This window comes from Rana temporaria, chromosome 1 (genome assembly GCF_905171775.1).
Source record: "Rana temporaria chromosome 1, aRanTem1.1, whole genome shotgun sequence".
NCBI lineage: Eukaryota > Metazoa > Chordata > Amphibia > Anura > Ranidae > Rana > Rana temporaria.
The window spans coordinates 423,235,679-423,262,175 of NC_053489.1; the positions used below are offsets into that span (position 1 = coordinate 423,235,679).

The 26,497-nt window shown below is 41.6% G+C and overlaps 1 protein-coding gene across 2 annotated transcripts in view; it reads left to right on the forward strand.

Annotated features, from left to right (window-relative positions):
- The window catches only part of CSGALNACT1 (chondroitin sulfate N-acetylgalactosaminyltransferase 1), a 425,829-nt gene that overhangs the window by 342,559 nt on the left and 56,773 nt on the right, over window positions 1–26,497 (forward strand). For both annotated transcript variants that reach the window (XM_040325277.1, XM_040325271.1), the window contains exon 6: window positions 6,089–6,190. In XM_040325277.1, coding sequence (XP_040181211.1) covers window positions 6,089–6,190 — 102 coding nt within the window. The remainder of the gene's footprint in view (window positions 1–6,088; window positions 6,191–26,497) is intronic.

Consider the following 26,497-nt stretch of genomic DNA (forward strand, 5'->3'; position numbering starts at 1 on the left):
AGTACATGTTCATAAACAGAGGGGTGGGGCCTGTGTTCCTCAATCTACATCAAGAAAATGATTTAATAGTGAGTACAAAAATCATACATTTTTTTCCCATCCATTGAGGGGCACAGGAGGTCATTCCCCTTTAGGATATCAAGAAGCAGTTCAATTGAAGGATTGCAACAGCAAACAACGACTCAAAGAGATGCCTGATGGACCATATGCCCAAAACTGACATCAGATGAGGCTGCAACATCCACCTGGTAGAGTTTACAGAACATGTGAATAGAAGACAAGGTGGTGGCAAATCTAAGAAACAATTGCTTGTTGCCAAAAAAAAAAAACAAGAAGAAGATCTATTAGAGATTTTTGAGCCACCTAAAGATGGTGAAACAAGAAGCCAGGATACCCTTACGAGGACCATTGGAATGATTAAATGTGAATCAGTCTTATAAATGAAGAAGTTGCTGAGAGATATATTCTCACAGCTTGATTCACATCTTAATGATAGAAAAAAATGTTTACTTGTTGAATTGAATAAAGACAAAAGTATGGAAGAATAATGTTCTGGTTAAGGAGAAATAAAAAGTCCACCTTAGGTCAAAAAAGAGGTACTGAGCCGCAGCACCACCTTGTGCCTATGCAAAAAAACAAAAATAATTCCTTGACAGTTCAGTGTAGTCTCTGTGGGTTTAAAAAGGTACGTGGAAGAAAAAGAAGCAGTTACATGAGAAACTTCCTGCACAAAGGTCTTAAACAAAGGGTGAGAGGCCAACAGTCTCTGAAAACAAGATAGGAAATGACAGAGACCTGACCATTGATAGTGCTGAGAGACAATAACTGATCTAGACCCAGCTGTAGGAATCATCCCATGAAGTAAGTCCTAGGTTAAAAGCTCCTAGACTCACACCAAGGGAGTGCCTTGCATGTCTGATGATTGACTTTGTGGGAAACAAACTTCCTAGCTTTTAATATTGTAGTTATCACCTATTCAGAGATGTCTGTCTTCCAAAACCTGAGCTTTAAAGTGACACAGAAAGTGAGAAACAGCTTGTAGATCAGTCAAGCTTTGTGGACACTTGAGCAGTTTGCATCTCAGATGCCTGGGTGCTAGAATAAAACTAAAGAGTCATTGTTCCTTGAAGTTGATACAGATCATATCTTCTTAGAAGTAGGGCTTCACAGTCCAGTACTTATACCAAAGTGTCCTTTGCATGTGTACAGACATGACATCCATGTGGGACACGAGACGGTAAACTTCCAGCAGCTTAAAGCTACAACCATTTGCTCCAAACACTTAATGGCCAATCTGTGTAAACTGCAGTAGTGGCAAGATCACTTTTAAGATCACTCCAAGATGGAGTAAAGGGCAAGATTAGAACTTTAGGATCTTTACAGGGCTTCTAATCATTTACTGGTTGGGTTCTTAAAGACAGAACCTCAGGCCCCGTACACACGTCCGAGGAACTCGACGGGCAAAACACATCGTTTTGCCCGTCGAGTTCCTTGTGAAGCCGCCGAGGATCTCGGCAAGCCGAAATTTGCCATTGAACAACGAGGAAATAGAGAACATGTTCTCTATTTCCTCGCCAAGGTCCTCGTCGGCTTCCTCGGCCGAAAGTGTACACACGGCCGGGTTTCTTGGCAGAATTCAGCTCCGACCGAGTTTCTGGCTGAATTCTGCCGAGAAACTCGGTCGTGTGTACGGGGCCTCAGGTGTGGTTGTAGCTTTGTCAAAACAGAAAACTGCTGGATCCACAGTGGGGGCTTTTTTTTACATATTCCTCTTTAGATGGGTACAATGCTAATAGGCCTTTTGTAGGAGGCAAATAATGTGCAGGATGTTTCCAATCTCCATAGAAGAAGACTTGAAACAGCAAGCGCAGTGGAATTTTTCTTTCCTGCATTAGGGGCTATAAAGGACCAAAATCTGGGGGTAGCAACAGGCCTGAAATAGGCTGATCCTCTAGTTTCAGAGTTTGTGCACTGCATTAAAAGGAGCTGAAATTATTTATGTTACCTTGGAACTTATGGCAGAAGACTGCCACTTCTTAGAGACAAACTCATCCAGTGAAGACTGGAGAGCCTCAGAATCAGACAGTTGATGGCTTAGTGCCCAATACTTTTTGTGTCCTGGTGCCCAATACTCTTGCAACTGGCAATATAACCCAAAAGGTGAAATGACTTCCTGCGTCCCTCAGTGTATGATTTTTTATCCATTCTGGAGAGGTGATCAGTTATAAAGAGGCAAGGGTCTTTATGTTAGTTTTATTATTTGCAACACAAACAATATACTCACACTTAATTTACTTCCCCAATAATTATCTTTCTTATAATCTTTATTTAAACTTTTCAAGGCATACAAATGTTTATATGATCCAAAGCAGTAAACAGCAAAACAGATATAAAATTGTTACATTATTAATAGGCTGGTTGGCAAAGTAAGTGTAGAACAAACAGGAAGATAGGTTGATGAAAAAGAACGAGCAAAGGAGAAACAAGAGTAGCTTGTTTTGAATGTCAAATTATTCAGCCGAAATCAAACAAAAGTTTTCCATTTTAAAATGAGAAGTGTTAAATTTGGGCCTTTGTTATTGCAAAAATACTTTGAGACCAGGTTTTAAGCACTTAACGCCCGCCGCACCACTATTTACGTCCGCAAAATGCCACGGACAGGCAGATGGGCGTATATATACGTCCTTGCCTTTGCGCGGGTCGGGGGTCCGATCGGGACCCCCTCCGCTGCGTGCGGCGGGCGGATTCCCTCGGGGAGCGATCGGGACGACGGCGCGGCTATTAGTTTATAGCCGCTCCGTCGCGATCGCTCCCCGGAGCTGAAGAATGGGGAGAGCCGTATGTAAACACGGCTTCCCCATGCTTCACTGTGGCGGCGCATCGATCGTGTCATCCCCTTTATAGGGGAGACACAATCGATGACATCAGACCTACAGCCACACCCCCTACTGTTGTAAACACACACTAGGTGAACACTAACTCCTACAGCGCCACCTGTGGTTAACTCCCAAACTGCAACTGTCATTTTCACAATAAAGAATGCAATTTAAATGCATTTTTTGCTGTGAAAATGACAATGGTCCCAAAAATGTGTCAAAATTGTCCGAAGTGTCCGCCATAATGTCGCAGTCACGAAAAAAAACGCTGATCGCCGCCATTAGTAGTAAAAAAAAAAAAAAAAAATGCAATACAAATATCCCCTATTTTGTAAACACTATAAATTTTGCGCAAACCAATCGATAAACGCTTATTGCAATTTTTTTTACCAAAAATAAGTAGAAGAATACGTATCGGCCTAAACTGAGGAAAAAAATGTTTTTTATATATTTTTGGGGGATATTTATTATAGCAAAAAGTAAAAAATATTGAATTTTTTCAAAATTGTTGCTCTATTTTTGTTTATAGCGCAAAAAATAAAAACCGCATAGGTGATCAAATACCACCAAAAGAAAGCTCTATTTGTGGGGAAAAAAGGACGCCAATTTTGTTTGGGAGCCACGTCGCACGACCGCGCAATTGTCTGTTAAAGCGACGCAGTGCCGAATCGCAAAACCTGGCCTGGGCATTTAGCTGCCTAAAGGTCCGGGGCTTAAGTGGTTAAGGAAGGCAGTTTTGTTCTTTCTGGCAAAAAATGCAATTAAAGTATATCTGTTTTGAGGGAATTATGTATGCAGTCATTGCTGACTTCGCCTTTTGAGAGTAATACTTTACTATTCATCATGCTAATGCAAAGACTTTAGAGTCATTGATTTGGAAGCAGTATAGAGATAAGGAATTCTGACACGTTTCTGACATTTGTACTGTATAATGAGTGTCGGCAGTCATAACATACATGGGGCTTTGGACTACCTGCATGGCAGAGCTGATTGACCCAGACTAAATCAATGCTCTTGTGTACCTAGAAGTACTGCCCGTTTTCTTTCAGTTCTTGTTTCTGAAAATTATTGCATGGGAGTGAAGGAAAGGTAAGAATATTCTGGGGAGGTATAGGCCATTGGCTGAGAGCACTGATCAGGAGCCGATCGGCAAACTTTTTTTTAGTCATGCCCCTGCAACAGAAGTTGGTCGAACAGCTGGCTTCTGTCAGATTGACTGCCGTACACATGGGTCGAATGTTGGATGGTTTCTATTGAACCAGCTAATGCTGCCCGACATTCAGGCTCGTGGGTACTGTGCTTAAAGTGGAGGTTCACCCTAAAAACGATTTTTTAACATTAGAGCCAGCATAGTAAGGGCATACACTTTTGGCATTTTTTTTTCTTCCTCCGTACTTACCTTTATATTCTGATTTGGTCCAGGGCTTCCGCGTTCTGATGACTCCGGGACTGGGCGTTCCTATCCCTGCCTCAGGGTTCCGATGACTGCGGGACTGGGCATTCCTATCCTTCGGTTCGATGATTGACGGCTTGTGAAACAGGTGACCTGTCGCACAACGCGCATCACCAGATTTCCGAAAATAGCCGAGCTGCGAGTCGGCACTATACGGCGCCTGCGCCCGCCGTGTAGAGCTGACTGCGCAGGCGCCGTATAGTGCCGACTTGCAGCTCGGCTATTTCCCGACATCTGGTGACGCGCGTTGTGCGACAGGTCACCTGTTTCACAAGCCGTCAATCATCCAACGGAAGGATAGGAACGCCCAGTCCTGCAGTCATCGGAACCCGGAAGCCCTGGACAAAAACAGAATATAAAGGTATGTACAGAGAAAAAAAAATAAAAAGACGCCAAAAGTAAATGCCCTTAATATGCTGGCTCTAATGTGTGTAATATTAAAAAAAAAATTTTGGGTGAACCCCCGCTTTAAGTGAATCGAAAATTTGTCATGGTGCATGCCAGGACATAGCTGTTCTTGAATGATGATAATGTGTTGAGAACATACACTTGTACATGTGTAGATGGAAAGACTCCGTTCAGGTCAGAGAGGTTGATTTACTAAAGAAATAAATAATGAAAGGATGTAAGGAAAAAATATGTTTTTTTTTAATTTTATTCCCCATGTATTGGATTATGTATTCAAAGTAGGCACAGTTTCACTAAACTAAATAAACACTAATTATGCAAAGTGAACATTCTCCACTCGTTTAGTAAATCAACCCCAGTGGAGCTAGCTGCTTACATACCATTTAAATGTGCCAGAATTTAAAATTATTATAATGGATCCACACGGATTTTTTTTATATTACATGTGCAATGTTTCTGATGCAGGATATGGGAATTTTTTAAATTTATAATTGTAGAAGTAAATTGGAAAAATGATGGTGTCATGTTTTCTTGTAAATAGCCTCAGGACAAGGATATTAATTTGGTCTCTGATAATATCCTTGCAATAAGATAGCCATTCCTATATTCATCTATTGCAATGTGCATGTTTATGAATGTGGGAGAGAACAATCCTGATTATACCAGTAGGGGAGGGAGAACGGAATCTTATTAACCCCTTCATTAGTAAATCACTACTACACTGTTCAGTATTTTTTTGGACAAAAAAAATATATTGGCCTTAAAACATGAATTCTCAAAATAATTATAACAACAATATGTTGTCAATAACAGTACAGGAATCTGCATATTTATTATGATATGGAATGATTGCTTGCTAATTAATCATAGGAGGTGTTGACAATATGCTGATAAAACACTAATTGTCCATTGTAAATGTGAGCCCAGTACAGGAAATAAGGGAAAATATCAGTCATTTATTTAGTATCAATCGGCTGCTTTACTTTGTCTTTAGATGTTGCTATAAACTTTTGTGATAATAGAAGTAGGGTTATGTATTAACTGAAATCTGAAACAAATATAAGTACCAGACTTCTAGCGTGTATTGTATTGACTTAAAAAAGATCTTCTATTATTAACAACCTATTGTATTTCTAGTGTCATGTCATTTTAAAGAGTGAGCACAGATGCATCATTCCATTTGATAGTCTGGTGTCTTATGTTAAACTTTGTCTAATTTTGGCAAATGGAAACATCTTTTATATGCAATATTTAGAGGCATGAACCCAAAACCATAGATGCATATCCATGTGTATTATACTTTCTCCACAAACTGCTGTGAAAATGACATGGTATGTGTTTTTTCTTGTAGAGAAGTGTGCATTAACCAGGACAAGAGAGTCCATCTCACAGTCGTGTACTTTGGGAAGGAACAGGTTCAAGAGGTAAAAGCTATACTGGAGAACACCTCTAAGTAAGTATGACACAAAATCTTCCCTTTTAGAGATTTGAACACATTGCTAGTTCTTTAGTTGTCAGCACCAATTTTGTTTAACTTGTTCATAAACAATTTAGAGGTTGGAATAAATACGAGGTGGTATCTAAAAGTTTTGAGACTAGCTCTGTTTACAAGAATGCACTTTATTTATCTACATTTACACACTATCACCTTCAAAATCGTCCCCTTGCACAGTAATACAGCGATTCCAGCATTTCTGCCGCTTCTGAAATGTGTCCTGGATGTGTTCTTTTCGAAGCGTGTCAAGCTCCTTCTGCAATTCGCATTGGATCTCCGCAATGGTGTCAAAACGGTGACCTTTAAGCTGGATCTTCATCTTCGGGAAGAGGGTGATGTCCTGAGGAGCCAGGCCCTACTATGGGTCCATTGGAGCCAGGCAAAAAATTTGAGAGGAGCGGCAGAGCAGGGCCGGCACTACCAATACGATCCGCACCGCGTGCAGACTCAATGAGAGTGTTGCGGGCTGCCTAACACAGCGATGTCCCGCATAGCCGCGGCACTCTCATTGGGTCTGCACCCGATGCTTCAGTGACAGCCAGAAGCCAGAGATCAGTGTGAGAGCGAGTCTCCTCCCTTGCTCCACGCATATGATAGAGTCAGGAGGAATCTTCTCACCCCTGATGAATAGGGGTGGTGTCAGGTGAGTGCAGGTCATGGAGGGGGGGAAGCGTCAGGGAAAAGTGTAGCGAGTCAGCCTGCTAATTGGCTGATCACAGAGCTCCCACCCCCGATCCAGCACCGAGATCCCCTGAACTTCCACTGTCACCCCATTACTGAGCACAGTGATCCGGAGGGGTGACAGGGAGAGCCCGGAGTGGAGGAGGGAGGAGGAGAGAGAGGGACAGTATACAGGTCAAGGAAACTCTGCATATACTACCCCACCCTATCTATATACTACCCTAGCCTGTCCATATACTACCCTAGCCTGTCCATATACTACCCTATCCTGTCTATATACTACCCTGGCCAGCCCATATACTACCCTAGCCAGTTTATATACTACCCTAGCCTGTCTATATACTACCCTAGCCTACAGCCAGCCAGGCCAGCCAGAGAGCGATCACCCTGGCCTGGTCTGCAGCTCACAGGTGAGTCTTGGTCCGGACACCCTGTCCTCTCCTCCTTCTGGGGGAAAAAACTGCATGTGGCCATGGAGATCGATAAGGGGGATTGATTTAAAATTGTAAAGTCATGCTTATGTCATGTGTGGGGGTCTGGGGGGGGCTCTCTATTATATCCGGTTGATTGAGGGACGGTTCACACCAGCACAAGGTTGGTGCGGCTAAGGTGCTCTATGTGCGAATTTCCCAGGCAGCAGGTGAACACACTAGCCTTGCGATCTGCTGCACGTGGGTGTATTGGTAATGGCACCCCAAACGCAGATTGCAAATGCAGTGTGTTTACAGGCACAATCTGGAGTCATGGAGTAGCCTAGCCAGACCCTAATCCTATAGAAAATGGGGGAGCTGAAACTTTGATTTGGCAAGCAATAGCCAAGAAACCTTAAGGATTTAGAGAAGATCTGTAAAGAAGAGTGGACCAAAATCCCTCCTGAGATGTGTCAGGTCACGTTCCTGGTTGCTAACTACAAGAAACATCTTACCTCTGTGCTTGCCAACAAGGGTTTCTCCACCAAGTACTAAGTAATGTTTTGCTTGGGGATCAAATACTTATTTTACTCACTGAACTGCAACTCAATTTATAACATTTGTTTTTTTCTGGATTTTTGGTTAATATTTGGTCTCTATCTGCAGGGATCAAATAATTATTTCCCCTACTATAAAGTATAAGGCAAAGCTGTAAATGAGCACGTAATCATACATCAGGGGCATATTTCAGATATTGTTCTGATGTCAACAGGCTCAAAATGAAAATTGTGCACAGCAAACTAAGTCTAAACTAAAGCTTTTCTTGATCCCCATTTGTTTTCTGGATACGATTTATCTCCCTTCCTTGCAATAGTCAGTCCTAGGACAAAAAAAAACCTTCAAAGTGCTACAGATTACAGGATTGCATTCCTACAACAGAAGGTATCTGCATCTTATTACTTCCATCACAATTTTAAGAAACCAAAGGGTTTATTTCTCATGTAAGGATAAGCAATTAAGCCATGCAAATCATTTCCCTTTACCACAGTAAGTAAGTGTGCATCCAAAGCCACTAGTTTATGCTGTGCACACTATACACTTTCATGAATACTTATGAATATTTTATGTCTTGTTAGCTTATGGCAGTATCATACTGATACTTTAGACTGAATATACTGTTTAGACACTACACAGCTGTAACATATTGGAAATGTTTAACTACTTCCAGCCCAAGGACATCATTCAGATATTCTTTTTTTTCAACCAGCGATTCTGTGCACCATAAGAACCATCATATCGTTCTTACAGGCGACGGGAGGGGACATCCCCCCCTCCCGCCACCATCTGGTGCTTCTCCGGGCTCTCCCGTGCCATCAGGGACCCGGAGAAAGAATCGGCCGCCGCCGTATGACAACCATAGAGATTTCCGGGGACTAGATGGATAGATCTCTATGACAATCGGAGGCTTGGGCGCGGCATTATGACATCACATTCGGGCCACGGATGTAAACAAAGCCCCGGCTGGTAAGCATGAGATTGTGATTTTTTTTTTCAATCACATGCTTTCCAGCCTGGAGGAGACATGTGGCGTCTTATTGACCCTGCATCTCTCCATAAAGAGGACCTGTCACGAATGATTCCTATTACAAGGGATGCTTACATTCCTTGTAATAGGAATAAAAGTGATCCAAAAATAAAAATGTACAATAAAGTGTAAATTTTTAAAAAATAAAGTAAAAAAAAATTAAAAAATTAAACACTCATGTCCTCTGTAGCTCGCGCTCAGAAGCGAATGCACACGTCAGCCCACATATGTGAATGCCGTTCAAACCAGACACGTGTGGTATCGCCGCGTGCATTAGAGCGCAAGCAACAATTCTAGCACTAGACCTCTGTAACTGGTAACCTGTAAAAAAAAAAAATTAAAGAGTTGCCTATGGAGATTTTTAAGTACCGAATTTTGGCACCATTCAATGAATGTGCGCAATTTTAACCACTTACCCCCCGGACCATATTGCTGCCCAAAGACCAGAGTACTTTTTGCGATTCGGGACTGCGTCGCTTTAACAGACAATTGCGCGGTCGTGCGACGTGGCTCCCAAACAAAACTGGCGTCCTTTTTTTCCCACAAATAGAGCTTTCTTTTGGTGGTATTTGATCACCTCTGCGGTTTTTAGTTTTTGCGCTATAAACAAAAATAGAGCGACAATTTTGAAAAAAATGAATATTTTTTACATTTTGCTATAATAAATATCCCCCAAAAATATATAAAAAAACATTTTTTTCCTCAGTTTAGGCCGATACGTTTTCTTCTACATATTTTTCGTAAAAAAAAAATCGCAATAAGCGTTTATTTGGTTTGCGCAAAAGTTATAGCGTTTACAAAATAGGGGGTATTTTTATGTCATTTTTATTATATTTTTTTTACTAGTAATGGCGGCGATTAGCGTTTTTTTTTTTTTGGTACTGCGACATTATGGCGGACACTTCGGACACTTTTGACACATTTTTGGGACCATTGGCATTTTTATAGCGATCAGTGCTATAAAAATGCATTGGATTACTATAAAAATGCCACTGGCAGTGAAGGGGTTAACACTAGGGGGCGGGGAAGGGGTTAAGTATGCCTGGGTGTGTTCTTACTGTGGGGGGGGGGGGGGGGGGCCTCCCTAGGGGAAACACTGATCCTCGGTTCATACATTGTATGAACCGAAGATCAGCATTTCCCCTGCTGACAGGACCGGGAGCTCCCGGTCCCCGCTCTGTACCGAGCGATCGCGTGTGCCCGGCGGCGATCGCGCACGGGAGTCGGGAGCGAGCGGGGGGCGCGCGCGCGCCCCTAGTGGAGGCTGGGAGAGAGGACGTCATACTACGTGCTCTCGCCCAGCCGAGCCAACTTGCCGACGTAGAACGGCGGTGGCCGGTCGGCAAGTGGTTAAAGCATGACATTGATATTGTTATTTACTCAACGTAACATCATCTTTCACATTATACAAAATAATTGGGCTAACTTAACTTTCTTGTTATTTTTTAAATCGTGAAACAGTTTTTTTCCCAAAAAATGTGTTTGAAAAATTGTTGCGCATATACCGTGCAAGATAAAAAGTTGCACTGACCGACATTTTCTTCCCTAGGCTGTCTGCTAAAAAAAATATATATAATATTTGGGGGTTCCGAGTAATTTTGCAGCAAAAAAATATAATTTTTACATGTAGGAGAGAAGTGCTAGAATAGGCCCGGTATGGAAGTACCGTAGTTAAATATATGTGGCGTTTTTTTAGAACTACAGGTATTGTAAACAAAAAAGTAGTTTGCGTCATTATTAATTACTGTTGTTCTCATCTATTAATTACTATTGTTATAGACAATTACTAGGCAGAACATTCATGTCATGTTTTTGATGTTCGGATTAAAGTAATAAGATCATTTAGGAAAAGCATATATTTCAGATATATAACAGGAATATATCTGTGGTGATTTTTCCCAACAACTACATTTAGCAGAGAAGTAGATGCAGCCATCAAACGAGGATCCACTGCGGCTTCTTTTTACATAAATCATACACTGGAGTCCCTCCAGTCCAATCAGTAGACACTTGCATTTTCCACTGTGTCATGTTCAGCAAACCACAGTCTTGTGGAGTCATCTCCTGTCTGCAAATTTATACACCCTGTCATAGGAATCTTAATGTTTTCATGACCTATCTGGGGTTTTAGCTGGGCAACTACCGAAAGCTATAACACGTAATAAATATTTCTGACAGATGAATAACTGAATTGTGTGTTACTTCAAGCCCTTATTTCATTTCAGCTCTGGGCAGTGATTCTATTTAGGAAAATTATTTAAAAGAAACCAGTATTGAGAATAGTACAGTTGACCTTAAAAAAAAAGAAAAAAGGCTGTCTCTGGCTGCAATATTTTTGGGTCAATGATCCAAAACAGACATGCAGACCAGGGAAGTCAGAATGACTCAAAAATGACTGAAGCCTTTGGGTTGGCATGACAGTCAGCCGTTCAATACTACTTCGGTACAGGTTTCCTTAAAGCGGTTGTAAACTGTGGCTGTTGTAAAAAAAACACCTGTATGGCAATGGCATTATGTGGTAGTATGCATCACATACTACCATGTTATGAAATACTCACCTTGGAATGAAGCCCTTTAGCCCTGTACTGTCACTGCTGGGAGGGTTGACATCTTCCGGGTTTGCACGCTCCGGCTCTGTGATTGGCTGGAGCCACGATGCTGTCACTCCCACACTTGCGTGCAGGAGCCCTTGGTTCTGGCACTATGGCCCAGATTCACAAAAGAGATACGACGGCGTATCTCCTGATACGCCGTCATATCTCTGTTTTAGGGTCTTCCTAACTATGCGACTGATTCATAGAATCAGTTACGCATAGTTAGCCCTAAGATCCGACAGGTGTAATTGAATTACACTGTCGGATCTTAGGATGCAATACCTCGGCCGCCGCTGGGGGGAGTTTGCGTCGTAAACCAGCGTCGGGTATGCAAATTAGTAGTTACGGTGATCCACAACGGTTTTTCGCGTTCGCTACGTCGCTGCTAGTCTAGTTTCTCGTCACAAAGTTAGTCGTCGTTTTTGCTGCCCTAACTTTACACAGCCCACGTATGTGCTGTATAAAGTATGGCCATCGTTCCCGCGTCAAAATTTGAAAATTTTTGGTTCTTGCATAAGACGTCCGGGAATACGAAAGTACGCTACGCACGTCGCCGTTCGAAAAAATGACGTCACTTCGCGCAAAGCACGGTGGGAATTTCAAAACGGAGCATGCGCAGTAGGTCCAGGGGGAGCGCGCCTAATTTAAATGGCACACGCCCCTTTGAATTACGCGGGCTTACGCCGGAGGCCGCCAGCGTAAGTTTTAATGCAAGTGCTTTGAGAATCAGGCACTTGCGATGAAAACTTGCGGCGGTGTAAAGTATCTACGATACGTTACGCCGCCCCGATTCTACGTGAATCTGGGCCAAAGTTCTGAAGGTCCGGCAAGGTATGCTGGACCTTCAGAACGCATGCGTCGGTGACGGAACTGGCTGCATCCAGGGTGAACTTCTCCTAAACCATGCACGTTTAGGAGATATTCATTTTACCTACAGGTAAGCCTTTTTAAAGGCTTACCTGTAGGTAAAAATGAACAAGCTGGGTTTACTACCGCTTAAACAAGGAATCCTCAAACTACGGCTCTCCAGCTGTTCCGGAACTACACATCCTATGAGGCATTGTAAAACTCTGATATACACAGACATGACTAGGCATTATGGGAATTGTAGTTCCTGAACAACTGGAGGGCCATAGTTTGAAGACCCCTGGCTTAAACAGTCTGGGGTTGATTTACTAAAACTGGAGAGTGAAAAATCTGGTACAGCTGTGCATGGTAGCCAATCAGCTTTTAACTTCAGCTTGTTCAATTAAGCTTTGACAAAAAAAGACTGGAAGCTGATTGGTTACTATGCAAAGCTGCACCAGATTCTGCACTCTCCAGTTTTAGTAAATCAACCCCTCTGTGTTGATGGGCTTTTACGCCAACAGGTATTGCATTCCCATACAAGTTTCTGGGAATGCAAAACTTACTTAAACCAGGTCAACTGCAGATTAAATGCACCTGTCATTATCAATTCTGAATAATTTCAGAAAGTCTCTTAGACTGGCCCTTAAAGCATATTTAAACCCAAAAACAAAAATGTAATACATTACAGCTTACCATATGGTATGGAGGCTGTATTCTTTTTATTTTTCAAGATGTTGGGCCATATTCTCAAAGAATCTCCGCCTGCTTCGCTTAGGGCACTTACACTCCGCTGTCCCAACTTACTGGAGCAGGTGTTGTATTCCCCAACCACTTGCTCCATAAGTTGGGACAGCGGAGTGTAAGTGTCCCGGCGTAGCCTGGCGGATCTCCAAGGGGGCGGCTTCTATTCAAATGAAGCGCGCCCCCGATGCAAAAGAACTGGGCATGCGCCGGGCTGCAAAAAGCCCAGTGCGCATGCTCCAGTTCTCGGCGGAAAACGTCAATGACGCCGACGTGTGCGTCATTGACGTAAAGTCGTATTCAAGAACGACTTACGTAAACGACGTATCCGACGAAAAAACACGACGGGGACCCGACGCCATCCGTAACATGGCCTACGCGAGACTTGCGGAAACTTACCCCTCATATAGCAGGGGTAAGTTTCTGCTTACGCAAACGACGTTAGCGACGGTTACGCGACGCGAACTCGTTCGGGAATCGGCGTAGAAGGATCATTTGCATATGCAAATGACTCCTTCACGTAAATGCCATCTAGCGGCGGCCGGCGTCATTGCATTTAAGATCCGCCAGTGTAAGATGGCGGATCTTAAGTGTATCTATGCAAAAATGATTCTGAGAATCAGGAGCATAGATACACTGGCCTAAAAAGGGAGTTACGATGGAGTATCTGACTTACTCCATCGTAACTTCTTTGAGAATATGGCCCGTTGTCTTTATTTTAGGAATAAAGAACACAACAGACAGCGCTGCAGCCCAGTCAGCTTTCCTGTATAGGGAAAATATCCACACTGGTGCCTTGCTCTCAGCCTCCGCAAGCTGATTTTCAACAATGTTTTTTTAAAAAAGCCTGCAACGCAGCGAACTGCGGTAAACAAAGTTTTATTGATAATCCAAGCAAAAAGAGGATAAAATTCAGCAGATAAAATGTTGATGTATTTCAGTTTCTATAGGCATAAGACCAGTAGAGGCTGAAGGGCCTCAACAATTTTCCTGCTTCATTTTATCCCCTTTTGCTTTGATTATAAATAACATTTTGTTCACCATGGTGCCAGCTAAAAAAAAAAATCCTGGAGATACTGCCAGTAGCGCACTTTCAGTCCTAGGAAGATAAAACACCCCCTCGCCCTTCTGTATCAGGACATCAGTAAAGAGATAGAGCTACAGAATCCTGCTCCTTCTCCTCCATAGTACTTAGAGAACAATGGGGGTTATTTATGAATAGTGTTGAGCGGAATACGCCATATTCGATTTCGCGATATATCACGAATATATCGACGAATATTCGTGAAATATTCGCTAAAATCGAATATTTGTGATATTTAAAAAAAAAAAAAAATTCAGCTTAGCTACTCGGCCCAGGGTCTCTAATCATACCAGCAATGCTTTTAGACGTCGATAGGATGTGATCTGTTTTAAAAATAAATTCGAAAAAATACGAATATTCGGAATAGCGAATTTTGGCCGCAAAATTCGAGTTATTCGCGAATATTCGAATATGCCATATTCGTAACGAATATTCAAAATGCGAATATTCGTGAGCAACACTATTTATGAAAGGCAAATCCACTTCGCACTACAAGTGCGAACTACAAGTGCAAAGTGCACTTGAAATTGCACCGAAAGTGCACTTGGAAGTGCAGTCGTTGTAAATCTGAGTGGTAGATCTGAAATGAGGGGAAGCTCTGCTGATTTTATTATCCAATCATGTGCCAGCTAAAATGCTGTTTTTTTATTTTCATTGCATATAGCGCCTAAATACCGCCTGAAAAACTCCTGCCCCAGCATTCTCAATTTGAAAGCCCGAGGGCTTTCACACTGAGGCGATGCGCTGGCGGGAGAAAAAAAAATCTCCTGCAAGCAGCATCTTTGGGGCGGTGAGAGGAGCGGTGTGTATACCACTCCTTCCCCGCTCCTTCCCATTGAAAACAATTGGAAACACCGTGGTAATGCCGCCGGCAATGTGCCTCTGCAGAGGCGCATTGCCGCGGTATTAACCTTTTTTCGGACGCTAGCGGGGGTTAATACCGCACCGCTAGCGGCCGAATACCACCGCAATTTCGACGGTATAGTGCCGCTATTTTTAGCGTCGCTATACCGCCACCGCACGTCCTGCCCCAGTGTGACAGGGGCCTAAAGGAGCTTGTCAGATCACAATATTTCTGGCAAGATCAACAGGTGTTTTTTAAATTTTTCAGGCATAAGAAAAGATTTTCAGTGGTATACTGTATTTACTAGACCAAAAGGGGTAACAAAATCACAAGCTCGTTGTTAGTTTACCTACACTTCAATGTAATTTGCTAAATATACAGTGGGTATTATAATTAATATTTTTTTACTGTTGATAATTTGATACATGTTCCAAAAATTGATGGTCATAGGAGGATAATTTGATACATACATTCTGAAAAATTAAAGCTTATTATCAACTGATTTAGAACCTACACTGGAGTAGTAGCAGGACAATATCTACTCCTATAGTAGGCCAATACCAATGAATAAAGGTGGTCTACAGGAAGATTGCTTGATTAAGGCAGTGATTGGTATCTAATAGCAGCTTCTTCTGAAGCCTGGCAGGCATCCCCCAGGTTAAAGCGGAGTTCCGGCCACAATTTCACTTTTTAAATATAAATACCCCTGTAATACACAAGCTTAATGTATTCTAGTAAAGTTAGTCTGTAAACTAAGGTCTGTTTTGTTAGGTTGTTACAGCATTTAGACACTTTATAAAATAGAAATTGACTGGGGCCATCTTAAGTGTGGGCATCATGAAGCCAGACTGTATGACTTCCTGGATTTCAGCCTTGCAGATCTCACACATGCTCAGTGCTGCACAAGCAGTGTCAGATCAGGTTTCAGCACCTGTGCTGTCCAAGTCACATGATTCTTTGAGACTGGGGAGTGCACAGACTCCTGGAAAGTTACACCCACTACATTCCCAGGAGTCTGTGCGGTGTAGGTTAGGAAGCATTAAGCACCTAGGTGCAGGAAGTGGGAAGATTAACTATTCTGCCTAGCAACAACACTTTGAAGGCATCTAAAAAAAAAAAAAAGAAATTTGTAAAGGACTAATGACATTTTTTTTTAAAAACTGATGTAATGTTATATTTATGGGTGGAACTCCACTTTAATATTCTCAAGGGGCAAAGTGCTCCACTGCATTGGATTTACCCCTGCCCTCCAAAGACAGGCAGATATGTGTGCTCCCACTAAAGAGATGGGATATAGGTGACTAAAGCCGGGCCATAGACAGTTCGAACCATGGATGGCCAGGATGAATAGTTGATCGACCGATTAACTTGGGTATGACCAGCCTGTCGGATTTTACATGCCATTATTGCTAGCTGATTTTATAGCTGCTAGCAGTAATCACTGTGTTCTCCAAGCGGTGACAGCTCCCTCCGCCCCGTCCTAGGAAAACAAAATAGCTCTGCAGGAGGGATTTCCCATGGCAGAATCAAGAACTTTTTTCTTTCCTGCAAAAAAGAGAGAAAATTGCTCTATCTATGGCTGGCTTAAGGCTCACCATACATTATACAATTTTCTTGTAACATTCTCCTTTAGATTTACCAAAAACCATAAAATATGAGGTCAAACTATAACAACACTTTTTCATTTTGTATCCAATCAGGCAGGCCCTTGTACTGCATAGTTGAAGTAAAAAAAAAATTGTACAGAAATTGTACAAGAAAATTGTATAATGTTTGGCCAGCTTTACTCAGTTGTGTGTCTAAAGTAGAACTTGGTCTATTGAGCTGGGCTCTGTAAACAACAGGCTCTTCGTCTCACCAGTGCAAATAAGGATAAAAAGCAGCCTAAAATGTAAACTACTGGGTAACATTGGGAATACAGAATATTCATATGCAATAATCTATATATGACTGTAGAAAATGTTTTTATTTCATCATCTAATCCTGATTATAATACATAAAGTAGAAAGGAAAAAAAAAACACCAGTGACTTATTCCCTTTAATAAAGCAGCACAGTAAAAATGGTCTGACTGCTGATATATCATTACCTTTTGCATTGCCTTGCTCATCAAATACCATACTGGTGACTTGGTTAGATTAAAACATTATTTCAGAAAACCCATTATGTTCTTAGAATTTCATATATGAAGGTGAATTAGTTATATATTCAGCCAGATTTCAAAATAAACGTGGCAGTCTGGCTTTATTAATTGTCCAAGTGGATGAAGTAATTCTTTTTCCCCCCCATTTGGACAAGTTCACAATCAGTTAATACTAAATAATGCAAGGGATTTTATTGTGAACTCTTTGAAGCATGAACTAATACTTCTGTGTTAATAAAATATTTATATTTGTTATATTGCCGTTTTATCCTTGGCATCAATTGTTCCGTGGCACCTTTTTAGATATATAACATCTACACAGCAATGCTATTGAGTATTACTCTCGAATACATTTGAATTTCTAACTTAAAGTTGTTGTAAACTAGGGTTGTCCCGATACCACTTTTTTAGGACTGAGTACGAGTACCGATACTTTTTTTCAAGTAGTCGCCGATACCGAATACCGATACTTTTTTTTAATGTCATATGACCGTTTTCAAACCACAATACAGACCAAAGATATTTTCTTTAGAATTATGAAGAACTGGTACATCATGGTGTGGGGCTGTTTTTTAGCATACGGTACTGGAAAACTACATATCATTGAAGGAGTGATCACTGTCAGTGCAGCTCATCGGTGCCAGTGCCCAAAAGTGCAGCTAGCCAGTGCCACCTATCAGTGCAGATCAGTGCCCATTAGTGCATCAGTGCAGGGAGGCAGCTTATTAGTGCATCTCATCAGTGCCACCCAATCAATGCCAGTGCCACCTATCGGTGCCATCCATTTATGAGTGCCATTCAATCAATGCCAGTGCCACCTATCAGTGCCATCCAATGGTGCCATCCAATTTGTGTTCGATGTCACAAAAAAAAAAAAAAGTATTCTATTTTGGTATCTGGAGTATTTGCGCGAGTACGAGTACTAGCGCAAATACTCGGTATCGGTCCCGATACCGATACTGGTATCGGTATCTGGACAACCCTATTGTAAACCCTTACATATATCTAGTGAAGTGACTGGCTAGAGATTAAGCTAATCCTCGCACAACATTTGTACCTATTTATCTGCTGCCATCTCTTCTGTTCAAAGTGCTGAATTATAAAACTTGTCTGAGGCCACGAACACATCGATTTGCTCGTCGAGTTCCTTGTGAAGCCGCCGAGGATCTCGGCGAGCCAAATTTTCCCATTGCCGTCAAGGAAATAGAGAACATGTTCTCTTTTTGGCCCGACGAGATTCTCGTCGGTTTCCTCGTCGAAAAGTGTACACACGACCGGTTTCCGGTTTTGCCGAGAAACTCGGCCGTGTGTACGAGGCCTGAGAGTTTATTAAAAGGGGGCAGAATGCGGAAATTACACTCTGCCAAGCTCAGTAAAGGGACCTCTGAGGCCTCGTACACACGATAGGTTAACCAGAGGACAACGGTCTGATGGACCGTTTTCATCGGTCAAAACCGATCGTGTGTGGGCCCCATAGGTTATTTAACCATAGGTTAAAAAAAAGCCAACTTGCTTTAAATTTAACCGATGGATTCCTAACCGATAGGTCAAAACCGATCGTTAGTAGGCATGACCATCGGTTAAACATCCACGCATGCTCAGAATCAAGTCGACGCATGCTTGGAAGCATTGAACTTCATTTTTTTCAGCACGTCGTTGTGTTTTACGTCACCGCGTTCTGACACGATCGGTTTTTTAACTGATGGTGTGTAGGTACGACAGACCGATGAAAACGGTCCATCAGACTGTTCTCATTGGATGGACTGATCGTGTGTACGCGGCTTGAGAGCTGATTGGAGGGAAAGGACCCCCTCCACACAGCTCTCAGGAATAGAGCTGGGACTTTCAATCAGCTGGAGCTTCCTCCCCTGTCACCATTATTGTCTATTAGAGCCTGCAGCTCTAATCGGGCGCTTCAAAAAAAAAACAAAAAAAAATGCTGCTGTAATTCAGATGCCCGACGCCTGTCAAAGGGCCGGACACCTGAATAGGGGGCGGCAGCAGCGACAATAGATAGATTTATGCAATGCATGAATCTTCTCTTGATGTCAGGAAAACTTGTTAGAAATTATTCATGCTGGTAGTAGAGGAAAGAAGTAGCAGACAGAAATGACACTCAGTGCTCTTAATTGAGACAAGTACACACTATAGAGGGATATGCTTTGTTCATATTTCATGTGTGAGGTTTACAATCACTCTAATGCATATTCTTACAGTATTGTTCTTCCAGATGTTTGTATGTACTAAACATTGTTTTTGGAGCTTTTTTCTCCTATCAAATACCTAAGTGCATGATTTTTTTTTTCTCTAAGAAATTGAATGATTTGAAAAAAAAAAGTACTCTGGCATATGACCTCTGTGACCAAGGTCCGGTCGGCGGGGTGAAACATGTAGGGGGCATGTCCGGAGTAGCAGCTTCTGGATCAGTGAACTTGGATGCCCTCTTCCACATTCCGAGCGGAGAAACCGCTTTAAACGGCGCTACAAGCCATTTCGTACTCTGACATATGAGTTGAGTGCTCAAGTTGGCATGCCCCAATACAAAAATGGTTGATTTTGTGTAAAGGGATGATTTGCTTACGGAGCAGTTTTTATGTCTTGAGCTTCAGGGTATAGTTGGAGGGCTTTTCTAAAACCTCCATTTAGTTAATCATGGGGATGCTGTTTTATTCCTGAGGATAGCCCATGGAAATGTAGTACCTGGTCTATGGTAATACCAGCAGAGAATTATGGGAAAAGTAGTAGGAGAAGTTGGGCCAGGACATTTGTGTGATTAATAAAAATGGTAACCTGTTAACAGTCTGTCTGCAAGCTTGTCTGCTGCATTGTACTGTTGAGACACAACAGGACAGTTATTACTTCCTAAAATATCACTAGGTGTGAACTGACAATTTTTGGGGTGATAGAAAGAAGATATTGGAGCCAATTGAGGTGAAGGCAGGAGATAAAATGATGAGAAAAAATGACAGTATAAAATAAAATATAAAAGAATGCAGTTAGAATAACTGACTGTTTAACACTAAAACTCTGTCTCTACAATTTCCCACACTCATGTAAAAGTTATCTGCTTCTGCATCCAAATCTTCATAAATTATAAATCTTTTTTTATTATTATTATTAGTTTTAGTATTAGATGCATTTACTGCATTTATTTGTTTTGTCACAAAGAAACTACTGCCGTACTTAGTCAACAAACACATTTGCAGCTATATAAATATTAGCCCAATAATGAATGTGTTCCTTATTGCATGAAGTAAGCTGACAAACAGCCCTTGACAAGGCAGAGACCTGCTACTCCAGTGAAGTATGGTGCCACCTAGTGGCTTATTGATTGTACCATCGCATCCTTTTCATCTGTAAAGACGCCTATCTCAAATCGTACCTCTAATATCCTGTACAGAACACAACATTTAGTATGAGACTATACAAAGGTCTAATTGTATTATATTTCACAGTAGCCATGTTCTTCAAAGTCAAAATATGAAAGCATGTTATTATATTTTATAATTTTTTTTCTGGAAACATGGAAAGCAGCCATGATCAAAGTTCATTCCCCTGAAAAAAATACTGATTTTTTCTTCAGGAAATGTTGCCAAAATGGAAACTTTGAGCTTAATCTTCTTCTGTAAAATTTGCTTGAAAAAAGAAAAATTAAATGAAATGTTCTTTATTAAAGTGTGTATAAACCCTAAATCTATTTTTTAGTATGTTTCACACCATACCTCACTTCATACAGTTTGCTTAAATGCTGTATTGTAAACCTTTTTTTTTTTTGTATTTTAAATAAAATAATAGACATGTTATACTTACCTGCTCTGTGTGCCATCATAGCAATCCGCTTCCTATGGTGGCACACTTCCTGTTGCAGGTCGAAAATGCAAAGCAACTGCCTAGCAATTAGTAGCAGTGTTGTCAATCTGTTGTATGTGTTTATTCAGTTGCCAATTGGGATGCCAATCTGACAGACCTGATTGGCAGCCCAACAGTCAACTGAAGGAGCATTCATGGCAGGACGATGACATTGCAAGGCAGTGGCGTTATGTAATGTTGTCAGCCAGCATTTTTATGTACTTTTACTGTCAGCATCTCTGGGTATGAAACTTTAGAACAGATTAAAAAAAAATTGCCTAAAGGACCTTGGTCCTTAAACAAACAACCCGTTTTTTTTTTATTTCAGGGGAACCCCCACACCCTTTTTTTTATTTTTAAGGAACAGTGCATATTAAAATAAAAATCTGAAAAAATGGAGGGCTCCCTTTAAACCTGTGGTCTCCAAACTGCAGCCCAAGGGCCAGTTGTGGCCCTTTGCTTGGTTTTATCCAGCTTAAGGGGTACTATTTCATCCACTGATACCACAAATAGGGCATAATTCCCCTCACTGAGACCAATGAAACTGCACAATTCCTCCCAATGACACCAACAATGAGGCCCAATGACACCAATAATGGGACACAATTCCTTCCAATGGTACCAATGATGGGACATAATTCCTCCCATTGACACCAACAATGAGGCCCAATGACACCGTCGGGACTTTTTCTACTCCCAATAGCCACAGTTCGGCCCCCTAAAATCTGAAGGATAGTAAACTGGCCCTTTATTTAGAAAGTTTGAAGACCCCTGCTTTAACCTCCCTGGCGGTATGATTCTGTCTGGAATTACGTACTAAAAGCGGTACATTTATTTTGCAAGGAAATTCGGCGTTTTATACTGTAGGCCTGTCATTTTTAGAAATAACTCACTTAAATCTGACCAAGCAAGAGTCTTGTAGGCATCCCGGGTATGATTTTTTTTTAAAACAAAATTATAAATTATAATATAATAAATAATTATAAATAATTATAACAAATAATAATATAATTATAATAAAAATTATTCAATAATGTAATCAACTCAAAATCACTGAAATGTGCTCAGTTGCAGAATTGTCGCTGTCATTATTTATTTATTTTTATGACGAATTTCCCCACAAATCGCTATCGCACATTTCTGCAAGTGATTATAATTTATTATCGCTGTTTTCTAGCTGATCTAAAACCATTTTTGACATAAAGGGACACTTTTGGACAATCTACAGTTTTTAGGCAGAAAGAACATTTTTTATTATATAAAAGTACATGTAGGGCACTGGGCAGACCACTAGGGACAAGGGGTGTGTGTAATTTTTTACATACAGTACTGTAATCTATAAGATTACAGTATACTGTATGTAAAGTGTTTGTTTACTTTTTTGAATTTGGCGCCGTTCTCTGCTCCCGTGCGTCGTAACGTCGCAGGGAACGGAGATCGGCGGCACACGGGGAGACTGTGAATCGAGCGAGGACCCGCTCGCTCACACAGCTGGGTGGCATCGCTGGATCCAGGGACAAGGTAAGTAACTTGCCTGTGGATCCAGCGAGAAGGTAAGCCGCGCCGCTGCACACTCTGCACGTCCAGCCCGAGCGTGACTCGGGGTTACCGATCCTAACATGAAAAACCAACCCCGAGTCACGCTCGGGTTTACCGCCAAGGGGGTTAACCACTTAAGCCCCGGACTATTTTGCTGGTCAAAGACCAGGCCACTTTTTGCGATTTCGGCACTGCGTCGCTTTAACTGACAATTGCGTGGTCGTGACGATGTGGCTCCCAAACAAAATAGACGTCTCTTTTTCCCACAAATAGAGCTTTCTTTTGGTGGTATTTGATCACCTCTGTGTTTTTTATTTTTTGCGCTATAAACGAAAATAGAGCGACAATTTTGAAAAAAAAACAATATTTTTTACTTGTTGCTATAATAAATATCCCCCCAAAAATATATATAAAAACATTTTTTTTCCTCAGTTTAGGCCGATACGTATTTTTGGTAAAAAAAAAATCGCAATAAGCGTTTATTGATCGGTTTGCGCAAAAGTCTAAAAATAGGGGATAGTTTTATGCCATTTTTATTAATATTTTGTTTTTACTAGTAATGATGGCGATCAGCGATTTTTATTGTGACTGCGACATTATGGCGGACACATCGGACACTTTTGACAAATTTTTGGGACCATTGTCATTTTTACAGCGATCAGTACTATAAAAATGCACTGATTACTGTAAAAATGATACGGGCAGTAAAGAGGTTAACCTGTAGGAGGAGCTGAAGGGGTTAAGTGTGTCCTAGGGAGTGCTTATAACTGTTATTGGGCGTGGCTTGCCGTGACACATCACTGATCGCTGTTCCCGGTGACAGGGAACAGACGATCAGTCACATGGCAGGGGAAGGACGGGGACATGTTGTGTTTACACTGACATCTCCCCGTTCTCCAGCTCTTTGACCCAATCGCGGGACACCGGCGGACATGGTTACGGAGCTCGCGACAGGGTCGGGAGCCTGCCGGTGGCGGCGCGCGTGACCACGCAGCTAGCAAATTAAAGGGGACGTATATATATGCCCATTTGTGCAGCCGTGCCATACTATCGTCGTAAATATGCGTGCGGTGGTTAGCAAGCGGTTAAACTTTAAACCATGACCTTATCCAGGCAAGCAGTTTGCTTGGTCAGGAAAGAAAGGAGTATCTTGCAAGGGGGTCGGTAAACCCCCCCCCCCCCCCTTTGTAAAGCACCTTGTCCCATTGGACAAGAAAAAATACTTATTTTCCACATTTGATGCCCCAAGATGGTGTGGGGGTTTGTGGAGATGGGAGGGCTTTTAGGGACGGGGTCCCCAGATATCCTTTCTTCCAGGCTAATGAATACAAGGATACCTTACGGCAACAGACTGCCCTGCGTTCCACACTGGTTCTTAAGGTGTCCATCTCGACTCCACACTTCCTACTGTCAACTCAGTGACACCATCCGGGCACGCCGGCGTGTCCTTGCTGGACTCTCCAGACGATAGCTATCCATCTCCCTTGGGTATGGTTATTAGCATCCCTCCATGCACACCTGGTGGCCGGATTGGATTCTATTAGCCAGTGTGGTATCGTTGGTCATTACTTATTTTACTTATTTTACTGTGTGGATAATAAACAACTGTTTTTTCATGGCTTGTTTTTTTCCCTTATATGGCTCATCTATCCCCAGCATATCCAGTCTATTGAACACTAAGGATGAGCCGAACACCCTCCAGTTCGGTTCGCACCAGAACTTGCGAACAGGCAAAAAATGTGTTCGAACACCGTTAAAGTTTATAGGACACGAACAGTTTGGGGACCCGGGTCCTGCCCCAGGGGACATGTATAAGTTTTAAAAGCTTCAGTTTTTTTTGGGACCAGTGTTTTTAATAATGCTTAAAGTGAAACAATAAAAGTGAAATATTCCTTTAACAGTCCCTGCAGTAAAATTACATTTCTAAAGGAAAAAAAGTAATTTAAAACTGCTCGCGGCTGTAATGAATTGTTGGGTCCTGGCAATACAGATACAATTAATTTAAAAAAACTGCATGGGTTTCTCCCCCAGTCCATTACCAGGCCCTTTAGATCTGGTATGGATATTAAGGGGAACCCTGCACCATTTTTTTTTTTTTTTTTTTAAATAACGTAGGGGTCCCCCTCAAAATCCATAGCAGACCCTTCAGGTCTGGTATGGATTTTAAGGGGAACCCATGGGACAAAAATAAAAAAATGGTGTAGGGGTCCCTCAAAAATCTATACCAAACCCTTATCCGAGCACGCAACCTGGCAGGCCGCAGGAAAAGAGGGGGGGCGAGAGAGCACCCCCCTCCTGAACCATACCAGGCCACATGCCCTCAACATTGGGAGGATGCTTTGGCACAGGGTTCCCCTTAATATCCACACCAGACCTAAAGGGCCTGGTAATGGACTTGGGGGAACCCATGCAGTTTTTTCAATGAATTTTATCTGTATTGCTAGGACCCGACAATTCATTACAGCCGCAGACTTTTTTTCCTTTAGAAATGTCATTTTGCTGCTGGACTGTTCTAAACACGGGAACAATTTGCCACTTTACAACATACTATAGACATCCCCCAGGTATAAAATTTAAAGGAATATTTTTAAAATAAATACTTTTATTGTTTCAGTTTAAGCATTATTATTATTAGAATTACTGCTCCCAAAAAAACTTCAGTTTTTAAAAAAATGTTTGCATTGATACATGTTCCCTGGGGCAGGACCCAGGTCCCCAAACACTTTTTATGACAATAACTTGCATATAAGCCTTTAAAATTAGCACTTTTGGTTTTTTCGATGTTAGTGTCCCATAGACTTTAACGGGGTTCCGCAGCTTTCAAATTTCCCCCGAACTCAGCATATTGTTTGGTGTTCGCTAGAACATCCAAACAACCAAAGTTCAGCTTGAACTTATGCTCGGATTGGAAAGTTCACCCATCCCTATTGAGCACTGGTTATTTGACTGGTATACAGGGATACCTTAGTACACCTTATTTTTCCTTCCCGTAAAAAAGTTGAAAGTAAAAAAAAGAGACCCACCTTGTGAAAAAGTTGTTTAATTAGCCTTACGATAGCCCACAGTCCAACAACGCTTTCCTGCCACACTACAATCACACAGCCCTGGTTCACACTGGAGCATTTTGACATGTAATTTGTCAAATCGCATGTCAAATCAGTGGGAATTGCCGTCAATAACACCATCCTAATCGGTGCAATGCTGCACTGATTTTAAAAAGTAGTTTCTGTACTACTTTTTGTGATTTCGGGCGATTTACATTGACATCTGTACAGAAACCTCTGAAATCACACCCAAAATTGGGACTGACATGCAGGAGTGAAATCGTGTGAGTTTAGTTGAACTCGCACGGCTTCATCAATATAAATCTTCAGTGACATAAATCACCATAAATATCCATGATTGAGGCTGGGTTCACACTACTACACTACTTTCATCCTACTTTGCTCTGTGTTCAATGTTTCCCTATGAGAGCGTCTTGTAGTGTCCTACACAAGTCGGTCCGACTTTGAAAATGCTCCCTGTACTACTTTTGGTCCTACATTGATCCTACTTCAGGCCCATTGAATATCATTGAAGTCGGACCAAAGTAGTATCCTGTTCATGAAAGTAGGATGGATGTAGGACCAATGTAGGATAAATGTAGGACCAATGTAGCAGAGCAAAGTAGGATGAAAAGTAGTGTAGTAGTGTGAACCCAGCCTGAGCCAGCCTTAAAATATTGTACTCCTTCTAAAAAAAGATTATTGTTATATAAATTATTAAATTATCTTTAGAGGAAAAAAAGTTTTCATATAATTATTTATATCTTTATGTTTTGGTTCAACAGAGTCCTTTGCAGTGGATGTATCTTTACTATATTTTTATTAGGCAATTTTTTTAAATATACTGTATGTATACTGTATGTGTATACATTGTCATTTGTGGGGACATGCATCTTACATATA